We start from the raw sequence: 15,140 nt of genomic DNA on the forward strand, positions 1-15,140 counted from the left end.
TGTCAAGCTCAGGGAGGAACCCTGCAAGACTCCTTCATTTACCTGCAAAGTGGGGATCTAATGGAGTCTATGGAGATGGTTTGGGTTTGGTTGCTGAGAAAATCCATGAGCCAGTGGAGTGCTCTACCATGTACACCCGGTTGTGCAGTCTGCAGTCTGTGGATTAAGATTGAATGTGAGACCATGTTGAAAACTGCTGACAGATCGAGCAATACCAGCATTACTGGAGTACGTGTATCTAATGAGTCTGATGGTATTGATGACTACCACTAGTGCGGTTTCAATGTTGTGCATCGCCATGAAACCCAATTGGGAGGGGGGTCAAGGATCTTGTGCCCTTCCAGATAGACGGCCAGTTGTTTATTTATGTGGTGTTCCAGGCATTTTCCTAACAGAGGAAGCACAGAGATAGGTCTGTAGCTGGAGTGAATTTCAGGTTGGCGTTGGTTTTTTTTTTTTTTTTACATTGGAGACACTTGGGCAGACTTCCACTCAGGCAGGAGTGAAGCACAATCTAAAGAGAGATTAAAAAAGTCTGTGACGTCTGGCGCAATACAGTGAGCTAAGGAGGAAGTGATTTTGGGGGGCTTTAGTCCCGTGAGGAGCCAGGTTTGGCACTGGCCAGCATTGCTTGTACCTGCTCTTGTAAGCCTGGCTCAAATTTCTCTAATGCAGAATAACTATCGGGGAAAGGCAGGTTTACATTGAGCAATGTTTACAACAATAAATACAAATACCAAAATTCAAACCGTGCTTTTTATTGTGATGAGTTACTATTAGACAAACTGTAAATAGGAAGATAATAAAACCAGTCCTTAGAAACAAAGTTAAAATAGTAGACCCATGAATCACATTCACACGCAAGTGTCTATAACATAAAGTTCATATTGTATGGCTTTTGAAAAAGAAGTCTTGCATAAAACGGCTACTTGAACTTTTACAAAAATTAAGAACTGCTTAGGGATTGAAAATGGGAAGACAGAAGATGTTTTTTGACACGATGCGGAAATTGTTATTTCTAATCCTGAACAATGCCCGTTTTTTGTTTCTACTCTTCTGTGTCCGAGTAGCCTCCTTCAGTGGTGGCTCTTGAGATGACAGTGCTGGGGCGGCTGATGCCCCCTCGCGTGCCCGTATCGAATGTCGAAGCCCTGATTTCCGAGTGGAAAGATGCATTGCTTTTCCTTGCTTTGGTTTCTACGTCCTCATCATCATCTGCATTATGAGGTATAAGAGATTGGAGATTGAAGTTCCTGCTGAGTTCTCCGATGATGCCAACTCTGTAATAGAAACAGAAAAATTGAGATCTGTACCAACATTCATTCCTGATTAACAGCAAAACACTGCTGGGGAAATTGTAAAAGAATGATTGTGGCTGCACAGTCTCATCACAAATGATGATATAGTGGGTCTACAGATGGGCCAGACTAACAGGCTTCCCTGTAACCATAGATGCTCCCCTGCTGGACTTTCACTATATCACTACTTATACCGATGCTTAACGTTTTGAGCAGCTATGCATAATTTCAGAGTCACAAATGCATGGTGGAAGCAGGAAAAATATGTGAAGGCTTTTCCACAGCACAGGCTGATAGTCCAGAATACAAGCTGGGAATAGTGAGTAGAAACACTGAGGTGGAAACCAGGTAGTTAGAAATCGGTAAGACGAGTCAGAGCACAGATATTGAAGCTTCCTCTTGCACTGACGGAAGAAGAGCAAGTGCCTGACCATGACATGACTGCGGTTTAAATAGATCTGCACCCAAGATGGCTGACTGGTCTACTGGGATCCAACACACACTCAAATAGGGGGAGAGGTACTACCCTTTCATTATCCTCCCCAGGTACTATCCAATCACACAAAGAGAAAAGGAAGAGGAGAATTCAATACACCTAATCCATCTTTGGTATACTCTCAATGATTTATTATAAAATGGCCCCCATCCACTATAAAGTGGCTTTCTTCATCATAGGGTGGGCTACTACATTCTGGTGACCAACACTCAAAGTGGTGAATTTTGTTTTGTTATTTTTGGGGCAAATGCCCCCTCAAAAAGAAAAGGATCCTTTAAGCAAAAAAAAACTTTGAATGCTTTATTCTGGGTCTCTCTTGGCAGGTTTAAAAAATGAAATGCGGGGTGTACGGGGATGATTAGTTCCCTGTACCCCTTATTGCTGTTATTAACATGTTTTGGCCTCTCCAACGCCTCTAAAGGTTGACAGCCTTCGTCAGGATAAAGATCCCTTGTATTATTAGACCTAAACTTTCCATCACTGTCACTGATTTAATGGAGATGGGGAATCCATACTCGGGTACACTTGCCCATTTAAGACACACTCAGAGGATCTTCCTGTTAGAAAAAATCTTTAAAAAAATACAATATCATTTGAGGGTAGGCAGTTAATTTTAGCCAAATTGAATACAACTCACTTTTTAGTTACATACCTTATAGTCCCACTTGGCGCCAACAATTAAGTGGAGGACACCCGTGAACCTATACCTCGATATTTTAAAAGAAAATCCATTACTGGGTCTCTTACCCGAATTTAACATGAATCAATTCGAACCTGGGGTTGGAGAGGGAACGTCGTCCTGTAGTCACACACTGTTAAAATACACAAAAGGTAAGCCCCACTTATTGTCCCCTATTGTCAATACAAAGGAGAATGTTCCCTTTGACTATACCCTCCATTGGCTCAACTGGTCTTTCTTCCATGTTCAATCTGTTTCGCTTTCTTACTTTGTTAGGGAGTAGCAAATAGGGTATAGCGTCTTTCTGCAGCTACAAAGGGTCTTCGAGGTGATTACTATGATGCTGTAAACTCATTTATTCTCTCAGATACTAACCAAGGAAATACAACATGCTTGGTGCTCCCCTGGCACGACTCCATTCTCTCAGAGTAAAATCTCTCATTGTGTTAGCCTTTTTACTGCCTGTATGTTGTTACTCCAATGATCTCAATACCGTCAATATTCCCTCCACGCTGAAAGTTATAGGTGGGGGAAACAACTTATGACATCTTATGTCTCCCCATTCCCCTTTCCACTTACTTAGTCAAGGGTCTGATGCTGCTGTAACACCACTCTCATGATGGACGGAGTGTTGAACATTGCAAGCACTCACCCCCAGTCAACTGATCTGGGTTTAATCCATCATCATTCTTTAGCTCACTCTGCCACCCCAGTTCAGACATGGCTATATGCAAATCAGTCTGACCCTGTGCCTCATGGTAACAGTCCAGCCCGAACTGCCAAGCCATGTCTTCCCTGGACCGGAAACAAGCATCCTGGGACCGGTTTTGGGCTCACAGCACTCATCAGCCAGGCTATCTTCAATCCAGTGGCAAAGTGAGCAAGGGACCCACGTCTGGGCATACCCTGCCAATTTAGGGCGAACAAAGCAAAACCAAAGGGGATGATGGACGGAGTGTTGAACATTGCAAGCACTCACCCCCAGTCAACTGATCTGAGGGTGTGGGCAGCTGAAAGCCCGAAACCGGTCCTTGGATGCTTGTTTCCAGTCCAGGGAGAACCTCGTTCTGGCAATTCGGGCTGGACTGTTCCCATTGGGCGTAGGGTCAAGACTGATTTGCAAATGGCTGGGTTCAAACTGGAATGGCATGGTGAGCAAAAAAACGATGGATTTAGTCCCAGATCTCTGTACTGGGGTGATTTTACGGCATTATTCTGTATTCTGTCCATCAATTGTTCTTTTTGCATTAGTCACCCCGAGTGGGATGGGTATGCTCAGACTTGAGTCCCATGCTCACCATGCCACAGGAGTCAAGCTATCCTGGCTGATGAGGGCTGAAAGCCCGAAACCGTTCCTAGGATGCTTGTTTCCAGTCCAGGGAGAACCTGGCCTGGCAGTTCGGACTGGACTGTTCCCATTGGGTGCAGGGTCAAGACTGATTTTCATATGGCTGGGTCCAAACTGGAATGGCATGGTGAGCAAAAAAACTATGGATTTTTTTTGCACTGCTTTTCAAAAGAACAGGATCATTAGATGGTCTGATCATAAAAATATTTCTGTAGGTAACTTGCTCATGTTCATTTGACTAAGCAGGTATCACATTATGCTACCTCTGAAAATGTTAGGTGCAGCTTGGATTTTACGACACGGTGAGCTCAGGATCCATGTGTGGGATTACCCCTCCTATAAAGGGAGACTCATTTAGTTAGCACAAAAAGTGATAGATAGAATGCTTTAATCATTATCAGACAGTGCTAATTACTCTTGGGCATGTTACATTCCATCATTTATTCTAATCTGTCTGTGTCACTTTAGATGAGCTAAAGATTACAAATCGAAGGTAATTACTATCCATCAGCCTTTTGTTTTTCTGTGACTTTGATGTTGATCCCTGAACATGAACGATGAGGTCAGAAGTTCAAATGTCGGAGAAGAAGTTCTTTTTGGCAAGGCAGATGGACACCACAACGTGTAAAGGCACAGAGAGATCGACAAACAATAGAGGAAGAGCAAAGTTGACAGGCCAGCAAAAATGGTTAATGGGTCATCATCAACACCTTATACAGTGCGACAATGCTGCAGTTCTTATCGTGTTGCTTGCAATTGGTCCTAAAATTATAAGGATGACAGATCAAATGAAAGTAACGAGCGGTGCCTGGTCAACTGTGTTTTGGAAATGTATATTTTATTATTCTGCATCCAACTATGTGAATCTTCATTTCAACAATTCACTAGGAAATTAACACAACTGAAATATTAATTCATCCAGGAATTTGGAAATTGTATTTCAGAGAAAGATCCGCACAGGTTATTCACAGATCTTATAAAACAAGCATGCAAACACTGACTAAGGGCCTGATTTAGATCTCAGCGGATCAAATACTCCGTCATAAACATGACGGATATCCTGTCCGCTGTATTACAATCTCCATAGGATAGAATGGGATCGTAATATGGCGGGCAAGATATCCGTCACGGTTCTGATGGAGTATTCCCCTCCACTAAGATCCAAATCAGGCCCTAAGTAAAACAATCGGTGTCCTGATGACACTCTAAAAGACATTATTGATTATAAAAATTTTCTGCAGCAATATAAATTCATTAATTCAGCTGACAAGAACTAATGACCACAAAGACTAATTGAGGAAATAAATTGTAAAATTCTGTGGAAAAAAGTTACTTTTGTTAATGCCTTATCTGGTAGAGACTATCTAGCATCAGATTTCTTACCGTAGAATTATCCTCAGGCGTCAGATTGGATCCGAACATTTTCTGAGCATTCCTCTTACATGCAGGAAGGTGGTGCCATTCGGCAATACATGGTGTCATTGGCATTGTCGCACCGCAAATGAAGAGCGTGGTCTGTATATAGGCTCCACCCCAGCATGCTGACCTCAGTTTCATGACTTTTTCCACGTCAGAAGCATGATGCCATACTGAGGTATAGAACCAGTGTGTAGTCCTTAAGGAGCTCTTCAATTAGATTTGACAGACCGCGGAGTTTGGGAGGGCGGGATGTATTCTACAACTAGATAGAGTCTCTACCAGATAAGGCATTACCAAAGGTACGTAACTTGTTCATGTCATATATGATATAGACTATGAGCTGCAGATTCCTTACACAAGAATAGACATACTAAACCAATATCTCCCTGGAGGTCGGTCCATGGGCTTTTTATACTAAGAAGTCCTGGAGGACTGAATGGGCCAAATTCCCATCTTGCCAAACATAACTGTTCAGGCAGTAGTGCTTGGAGAATGTAGACAGCAATGCTCACATAGCTTCCTGACAGATAACCAGGGCAGGAACTTCGCAAGCTAACGGAGTGGTTGCAGTTTTGGCTCTGGTGGAGTAAGCTTGCAAACCCTCAGGGTGTTGCTTCTTGGCCAGTGCATAGAAGATTTCTATGCTGAGGACAATCCACCTGGAGATGGTTCTCTTTTGTATTGCTTTGCCTTTCTTTGCTCCAGCAAAGCTTACAAAGAGTTGATTGTTTACTCATATGATTTTGGTAGGATCAATATAGAACGTTAATGCTGGTTTTGGATCCAGACGGCAGTGTATCTGCTCTTGTTTCGGAGGGTGACTGGAGCAAAGAAAGTCAGTAGACTAATGGTTTATCCGATGTAAAAAGGGGTTATCACCTTGGGTAGGAAGAATGCACGAGTTCTGAGGACCAATTTGTCCGGTAAGAATGTAGTATATGAAGCATTGACTGAGAGAGCCTGCAACTCACTAAACACTGTGGCAGATGTAATCATCAATAGAAAGATTGTTTTGATGATGAGTAGTCTTAGAGGGCATCTGTGCATGGGTTTAAAAGGTTAGCACATCACAAAAGTGAAGATTGAATTAAGGTCCCATTGGGGAATAATGAAAGGAATGGGTGGGAACATGTGACGTAAACTTTACAGGAATACGATCATCAGAACGGGTGACTTGAACAGAGTGGGTTGATTCGGCAACTACAGGAAAGTAGAGATGGCCAACAAATACCCTTCAACTATGCCCAAGGCAAGGCCTTGCCGTGTGAGGGACAACGCAAACAGGAGAACCTCAGATAATGGTGCAGACAGAGGATCATTGGATTGGCAGAAACCCAAGCCACAAATTTGTTCCATCGGCAGGTGTATACAGTTTTAGTAGAAGGACACCTGGCTGCTAAGAGGACATCACACACTTCGGGAGGCATGTGGAAAACTCTCAGCTGTTGCCCCTCAATATCCACACATGAAGTTGTAGTGTGTGCAGATACGGGTGCACAAATCCTGCCCTGCTGCTGCGAAAGGAGATTCTCTCTAAGAGGCAGCCTGATTGGAGGACTGAGGCTCATGCTCAGGAGGATCCCATACTTTGTGTGCCCAATCTGGAGCCACGAGAATGACTTGGTTCCAGTTGTTCATGACCTTCTTGTGAACTCTGGGCAGGATGTGGTGACTATGAGTAATCCTTCACCATAACCAAAATTATCCTCCTCGCCTCGACTTTCTCCATTTACGATGAAAAGTTTTACATTAGACAATGAGGACCCAACCGCGGAAAAGGAAATCATTGTGGTAGGGGATGGGAATGGAAGTGTGCAGAGAGGTCTTGGGATAATGTAGAAATAAAGGCGAACCCCTCCCTAGCTCCCCCTCAGAAACATCCCTAGGATTAGATATTTCAGCAACCCCTTCCTCATCCATGCTAAAGGTTATGTTATTAATACTAAAAACTTTACAAGGAATTTTAGCTACTCTGATGGTAAATAATGGTTGGTAAAAGCCTAAATAAGTCAATCACAGGTGATTGCGGGGGAGCTAAAACAAATCAAAAATTGTATGCCTACCTTAGTTAGACCCATGGTAGAAAAAAGGATCAAGTGGTATGTGCTCCTACAGAAGTTGGGGCAGCAGATCCCATTAACCACATGGGTGCTCATGACGAGCTCAGCTCGTCATGAGGCATGATGGCAGTGTGCTCATGACGAGCTGAGCTCGTCATAACGGCCGCAACGCTCGCACGGGGGCTGATTCCCCTGCTGTCCTGAGCGTTCCACAGAAACGGGTATGGCCGTGACGAGCTCAGATCGTCATGAGCACACGGCCACCATGCTGCATGACGAGCTGAGCTCGTCACGAGCACCGGGGCGCTGTGCGCGCCCCCCCCTCCCCCCAGCACAGCGGGGGAATTACCCCCACTGCGAAGGGGTTAATGATGGTCATCTACCATCTGTATCTATCTTTAAACAACCAATGTTGATAATAAAACAGGGGTCGTACCAGGGGTTTAAGGGTTATACCTCTTGCATTAGAATACACAAGACAAAAAGGATTGATAAGAAGGGGGACGTAAAAGGGAAGGTTAGAAAGGAAGCAAGCCTGGCCCCATGGGCTGAAAACCGAGGGAAAAGTGTTAGTGTAGCAAGAAAGAGGACCGAGGGCACCACATATGTAACTAAGAACTTGGGAAAGAGGGGAAATCCGTCGAAATCAAATTTGGTACAGTTCTCGATCTTCCCCAGTGGTTGGGTAAGGGAGTCCTTAGCTAGTAATAGGAGGCAATGTAGGTTGGAAAGAGGGAATGCTAGAGTAAAATCAGGTATGAACGTCAGCTCATATCAACCTAGGGAGAGCAGGTCATTAACGTTACATAGGAGAGGCTTAAATGAGCAGAGGTCAAAAAAGGATAGACCAAAAGAAGAAGTTAACAAAAACTGGGACAGCTTGTGGGTCTTTTTAGCACCTCCGTGAGGCAGTAATGGTAGGAAACGACTAAGAAAACCTAAGCCATTGAATCACTCCCACCTTTTGCACTCACTTGCCAAATTTCAGAGCCTGCGTGTGATAGCTTTGGGGGATATTAAGAAGGTAGGATATGTATCAAATAAGGAGGGAAGAGAGGTAACGTAGGTATTGTTTCACTCAGAATTTGTAAGATCGATTTTAGTGAAAGAAGAGGAACAGAAGGCATAAGGCGGGTTAACATGAGCAAGTTAGGGTAGGATTAACAGAAGGCCCATAACGTCCTGAGAAACCACTCCGGCTAAAGTCTAAGCCAAGTAAGGATATGTTCACAGAATGTTTACAGTAGCAGAACCAAGAGAAGTTGAAGGTTTCAAGTAGAGCTGAGGGTCTGAAGGTAAGAAACCACTGAGTGTTTATCCGACTCCACATTGAGTCATGAGGATAGTGTGTGGGGGAGTCTGAGCGATTTGGATTACGCATTCAGGACTTTGCACAGCCTGGCAGCTCAATTCTGGAATATAGGGGGGTAAAGGAAATTCTCAACCCTAAACTAATTCAAAGAAATGTTGGAAATGTAGGAATTCTTTTTTTTTAAAATAATTTTATTTTATTTGCAAGGAAGAACAGCATATACAAAACAAAAGTCTGAAGTTACAAAGTAAGTACATTCATCCAAAACAAGAAGATTTAGTGATAACATGGACGTACAGTACTAAGCAAGTCTTTAACTAAATCCACTCCGTAATAGGGGCGCAGATCTTTTCTCCCATCACCCTCCTCCTTATCCCTTTAGTTTTATATATCGCCAATTCTAAATTATACATAGATAGAAGACTTTCACGCCAGAAAATAAAAGAAGGCGGCTCGTGATTGATCCAGTCTTTAGTGATACACACCCGTATTACAGCCATACATATAAACAGGAAACATTTCATAGCCTTGGGCATTGGCTGATTAATAATTCCAGAGCCACATCCAGTCAATACTAACTCGCCAGTTATACTAATATTGTGCCCCAGAATAGTAACCAAAAACCTTTCGATATGTAAGAAAAATTCAGAAAGTCTAGGGCATAAAAAAAACATATGGAGCGCATCCGCAGCATAAAGCCACACCTGTTACATTTTGTACCTATGGTCGAACTCCATTTAGAAACCCTACTTGGAGTATAGTATAAATCGTGTATAGCCATAAAGGTTTGTGAACGCATCCTCCCTGTAATAAGAACTCGATTGGCCAACGTTACAGACTCCAGAACATTAACTTCATATATCCCAAGCTCACTTGCCCATTTACTTTTGCAGTTTTCCAAATCGTCCGGAAATTCTTAAATCAAGCAAGAGTAATATAGACCAATTGGTGTCTTTTTCAACATATATTCAATTAGGGGAATTCTAATCATTTGATGTTCAGATACTGAGTTTAAGGGCTGTGAAAAGGAGCGTATTTGAAGAAATTTTAAAAAGTCCTTATTCGATAAGCCAAAATTATTTTGTAAATCAGTAAAGGAAACTAAATGTCCCTCTTTAAACAAATCCCCTAAGCAATACATTCCTTTAATCTTCCACCTAGTCGCAGTTTGATCGCGAAAAATATAGGGTAATAAGTCAGGTGCAGGAAAAGGAGTATATATATTTAACTTCGAAATCCCCATGTGGCGCCTAATCAGTTTCCAAACTGTGTAAGCAGATGATAAAATCTTGAATTTAGTTTTCTTGAAGTAGCTGGGTTCAATTATTTTTAACAGGCATCCCTTTATCTCTTCAGCCATCGCCAACTCATAAATAGATGGAGTATTACAGATTGGAATTTGAGCCTTATCACCAACAACAAGTGGACTAATAAATTGTAGAGCAGCAGCATCGTAGTAAAATAAGAAATAGGGAATACTCCACCCACCTCGCTCTTTAGGGAGAATCATCTTTTTATGAGCTCTACGTTGTTGCTTATAACTCCACAAAAATCTTGATGTTACCCTCTCTAATTTTTTCAATAATATCAAAGGAAATTCAATGGGGATTGTGCGAAACATATATAAAAATTTAGGTAATATCAACATTTTCAGAACATTGGCTCGACCATACAAGGATAGGTGAAGATGATCTACTCTTTGTAATATCACACTGGTTTTCTCCAACATGGGGTTGAAGTTTAATTCTGGGATTTTGGAGACAGGGAGTGATATCTTGATTCCCGAGTATGTAACTTCAGGAACGGTTACTATAGTGGTACGAGGGTTATCACGAACATATAGGGTCTGAGTTTTAGATAGATTCAGCTTGCATCCTGAGAAGGATCCAAACTGTGTCGCTAAGTCACTAATGGCGGGAATTGCAGTGTCTATGTCTGTTGTAACTACGACTAAGTCATCTGCATAAGCTAATGCTCGATAATCAGTTTTGGCTAAATGAATTGGTTTAATATTTACAGCCACGTTCAAACGATTTAAGAAGGGGTCTATATAAAAAGCAAAGAGCAGGGATGAGCACGGACACCCTTCTCGTGTACCGCGAGTAATCGGAAACGATGAGGATATTTGGCCACCCACCCGTATAAAGGCAGAGGGAGAGTGATACATAGTTTTCAGAGCAGTTAGTATGCCTGGACCAAATCCCTTACTGGTCAGAGAATCCCACATGTATGCCCAGGCAACCCTGTTGAATGCTTTCTCAGCATCCAACAGGGTTACCCCAATGGTAGAGCCAGTTGCCTGAGCCCAATCCAAAAATTTAGTTAAACGGCGTATATGATCCACCGTGTCTCTGGAGGGAGAGTTCTAGTGTGTACTGGAGAAATGGCTGCGCGATGAGCCCGAACCAGTAGACAGGTTTCTAAGATGCAAGGCGTCAGGGTTCAGTTCTCCCACCGGGCGTGCTGATCATGCTCTTCTCGACAAAGGGCCCAACAAAGTGACCGCTCCAAAGGTTAAAAATCGATGGATCTTGGCAGGTCAGGTAGAGCTCTAAAGCAACATCTTATAAAAGGTAGACATAATAGTGATCATATATATAGTCAATCACTGAATGTTGAAGACTATGCGTTACAGTTAGGACTACTGGAAGAAGACTTAGAGAATATAAGTGCAGAATATCATACCCAGCTGAGAGTTTTTCTAAAGGATTTTATACACAAATTAAAGCCAACATTTAGTGATCTAATGTACAAAGATTTGTTATCTGCAACCCATGTTCCCAAGGCTAGTTTCCCTAAAACTTGTTGTTCAGTGAGCAACACTGGTTTGGTAAAGTTCTTAGGGTCAAAAAGGCTGTTCTGAGTAAATGGTCAGGTAGTTGTGCATCGCCCAGCAATTCAAACCTTTTGTTATGAGAATCAGGGTCACCCATTTTTCGTCTATAGAAGAGTTTAAGGTGTTGCATACCAAAGGAAGCGACCATTGGCCCTTGCATTTAGTGTTAAGATTGGGGTAAAGGGATATAGTTATCGAGAGTCAAATGAAATAGTCCAGAAAGATATCTACCTGTCTCTCTGATGAACACCTAAAGGCACTTAATGACTATATACAAGAACAAAAGTTCCCAGGGGTGAAGGAGGTCCAGGATGATTTGTTAATATGGCATGGTGGAGTTTTGGTACAAGTGGCCAATTGTCTGAGGTTGAGGTTTTACAATAAGGCATGGAAGGAGCAAAGAGAGTGAGTCATACAAGGAAAGAGGAATGGTTGGTGTTCAGTCTGGAATGTTGGAGATTAAAACATAAAATAAGAAAATGGGAGAGATCTATTAAGAAAAAGTATGATTAGGTTGTAATCTCCATATGGCAAAAATTGCATATACAAACCTGTCAAATTGAAGGAAAAGTGATTTTAGTAAAAACTTGCAATTTAGGATTGAGGTAATAGAATCAAAAAACATTAGGACATTTTGACATTTGCTACATGAAGGAAGAGGCTCAGAGAAAATGAAATTTTTGGTTGGTGAAGATGATTGGGTTAACTACCTAGGTAAAATATATGGTAGTGAAGATGATGAGGTGTGCCCAATGGCAAATTTTAATGTGGGTAATGAGATTGTGTCATATTTCTTACTTATAAAAAAACTATTCTGTCCTTAAAGTTAACTAAGGCAGCAGGGCCAGACAACCTCCCTGCAGATCTAATCAAATAATAATGTAGATTGGTTAGCAAGTTTTTATTATGTAATTTTCCAAAAGGCCCTGGCCCCTGGGTAAAATTGATTTGTTGGTTTGTCGACTTCCACACCGCTTTTAACCTAGTGGACTGAAACTTTTTGTGGAAAGCGTTGAGGAGGCTTGGAATCCTCAAAGATCTATCTTCGTTCTTCAGATGTTACATAGCCAGAATTGGGCTCATGTAATATTAGAGACGCCAGATACCTTAACAGGAAAGATACAGATTAAGAACGGTTTGCGTCAGGGATGTGTCTTGGCCCCTTTATATTTTCCCTATTTGCAGCAGATTTGTCAAATACATTCAAACAAGTAAAAGGATGAATGGCTTGCATGTTTCGTGTCTGTTATATGCCGACGATCTAGTGCTAATGGATATGATGGAAGTAGGCCTACAAAGGAAATTGGATGTCTTCCACAAATATTGTTTAATGGCCATTTCCTATTTGTCTGTAGCGAATATGCCAATCCAAGAAGGGTGTGGCTGAAGAATTTGTGCCGGCAATTGGGAACCAGGAGCCATGATGTGGCAATCAGGATACTTGTTTCGGACAGTTATGTACCCTATGCCTGTGCCTTAGCTAAATTTTTATTCTGGGCTTGGGCTATTCGAGCCAGAAAGCTTAAAAACTCTGTTTAATTTTTTCTTAAACTATATTAATTCTAGCAAATGTCATATTTGTTGCTATTAACTGGATATGTCTTATTAATTTTATTAACTACTAATTCTTTTTAACTCGCTTTTATGATAATGAAATTTTATCGAAATAAAGCTTTTTGACTTTGACTTTGTTTAATGGAGAAGTTTACTGTAAACCTTGACAAGAGAAAGATCATGGTGCTGGGGAAAGGAAAGGTGGAGTTCAATTGGCTCCTAGGAGGGAATAAAGTGGAAGTTGTAGAAAAGTATAAATCCCTTGGCATGCCGTTTGATGTTAATTTAAATTGGAAAAAGCAAATCTAATCATTAAAAGCCACAGCATTGACCTCAGTGTGGGGCTTAAAACAATTTAACCGGAAATATGGTCGTCCCTCCCTATGACTTATATCGTCAGCCCACAACACTATGGTTCGTCCTCAATCCCAGTATGGAGCAAAAGTTTTAACCTTAGGTGGTAAACTGGACTGGAATTATGAAGAAGGTAAATGCATGAAAAGACACCTTGCATTGCCACCTTTATCCATGATTCAGGCGATAAGGATGGATACCTAGCTTACCGCTTGGAGTTATTTAGGGTCTGTAGCTGCGCTTATGTTTTGGTCAGGGCTAGCAAGGGAAGAAATCCTCAAAATCTCCTCCTTTTGCAAAGGTGAGGTGAAAACGAACTAATTGAAATGCGGAAAGTAGGTGAGACAAGCCATGAATGAAATCTGTAATAGGTTGACAATAAAACTGATACAGAGGAAGTTTAGTTGAAGATCTCCAAATTAGAGTTTCGGGTGCTTACAAATTAATGTGCTAGAGAGGAGGATCTAGGGGGGAAATCACCCATGCACATTTTGATAACTGAAATCCAGGATAGAGGCTGAAACATCAGTATCATGACTTGAATATCCCAGACTCACTGCTCTGGAAGATGAGTGTAAAGAACAAATTACTTACCTTCGGTATCGCTTTTTCTGGTGGATACAATATCTACCTGGGGATTCCTTACTTTTTGAATACCGGCGCATGGGGTATTCAAAAGGTGAGGAATCCACATGCAGTAGTATCCATCAGAATTGTACTTGTCCAAATGGCTACGATGCAAGGGAGCATCTGAAAAGGAGTCAGATGTGACTCTGCTTCATTGATAGAGAACCCCAGTAAATGCAAGAGGTACACCGTGGTTTGGAGATAGGAGATGACTGCCTGGGGCGAGCCCGCCTTCAACAGCCAGTCATCAAGGTAGGGGAAGACTTAAGTCCCCAGCCTCCACAAATGGGCTGCATTCAACATCACCTTTGTGAACACATCGAGTGGTGCTGGTAAGGCCGAAGGGGAGTACAGTGAAATGGAAATGCTTCTGACCTACAATGAACAGCAGGTAACGTCTGTGGGCTGGCAGAATGGGAAAATGGAAGTATGCATACTGCAAGTTCAGCGCTGCCATCCAGTCTTCGGGGTCCAGGGCAGACAGGACCTGAGCCAGAGTGAGAATTCTGAACTTTTCATTTTTCAGGATGTAATTGAGAGCACTTAGATCTAGAACAGGACTGAGGCCTCCATCTTTTTTCTGCACCAGAAAGTAGCAGGAATAGCAACCACAACTTACTGCTGATGCTGGCACCCTCTTGATGGCTCCTTCGGCCAGAAGAGCCTGTACTTCTTGTCACAAGAGCGAAAGGGGGGCCTCAGTCAGCTGACCAAGGGACGTTGGTCATGTGCTCCCTCATTTTTTGTGATTGGCTCTTTGCTGAGTTGATCGGCTGATGAGCTATGGTATGCACTTGTGCTCTGGGAGTGATACTAAACCTGAGGTGATTGTTAGCAGCATTGCCAGACCCCCCAACTTTTACTTCCTACTCTCTACTGAAGAAGGGCAACAATCCTGAAACATGTGTCTAGAGATACACAGCACTAGCTGCACCAACAATGGTGAATACTAAAGACTTTCAACTAAAGTAATTATTATCATGCACTACATTTACCACAATGCCTCTGGGCTAATTGTGTGCTGGAATTCCGGGCAGTGATTGGCTCATTGCTGAGTTGTTGGGCTGACGACCTCTGGGATGCATCTGTGCTCTGGCGTTGTAATGAACCTGAGAGGACTGGGAGCAACATTGCCAGCACCCTCAAATTTCCCTTTT

At 42.3% G+C, this 15,140-nt stretch overlaps 1 protein-coding gene across 1 annotated transcript in view; it reads right to left on the reverse strand.

Annotated features, from left to right (window-relative positions):
• Nucleotides 1–738: 738 nt before the first annotated feature.
• Nucleotides 739–15,140, reverse strand: part of PPP1R36 (protein phosphatase 1 regulatory subunit 36) — a 478,699-nt gene continuing 464,297 nt past the window's right edge. The window contains exon 11 of the mRNA XM_086936663.1: nucleotides 739–1,280. Within this exon, the coding sequence (XP_086792789.1) occupies nucleotides 1,049–1,280 (232 nt within the window). The 3' untranslated portion in view covers nucleotides 739–1,048. The remainder of the gene's footprint in view (nucleotides 1,281–15,140) is intronic.

Source organism: Lissotriton vulgaris, chromosome 9, assembly GCF_964263255.1.
Source record: "Lissotriton vulgaris chromosome 9, aLisVul1.2, whole genome shotgun sequence".
Taxonomy (NCBI): domain Eukaryota; kingdom Metazoa; phylum Chordata; class Amphibia; order Caudata; family Salamandridae; genus Lissotriton; species Lissotriton vulgaris.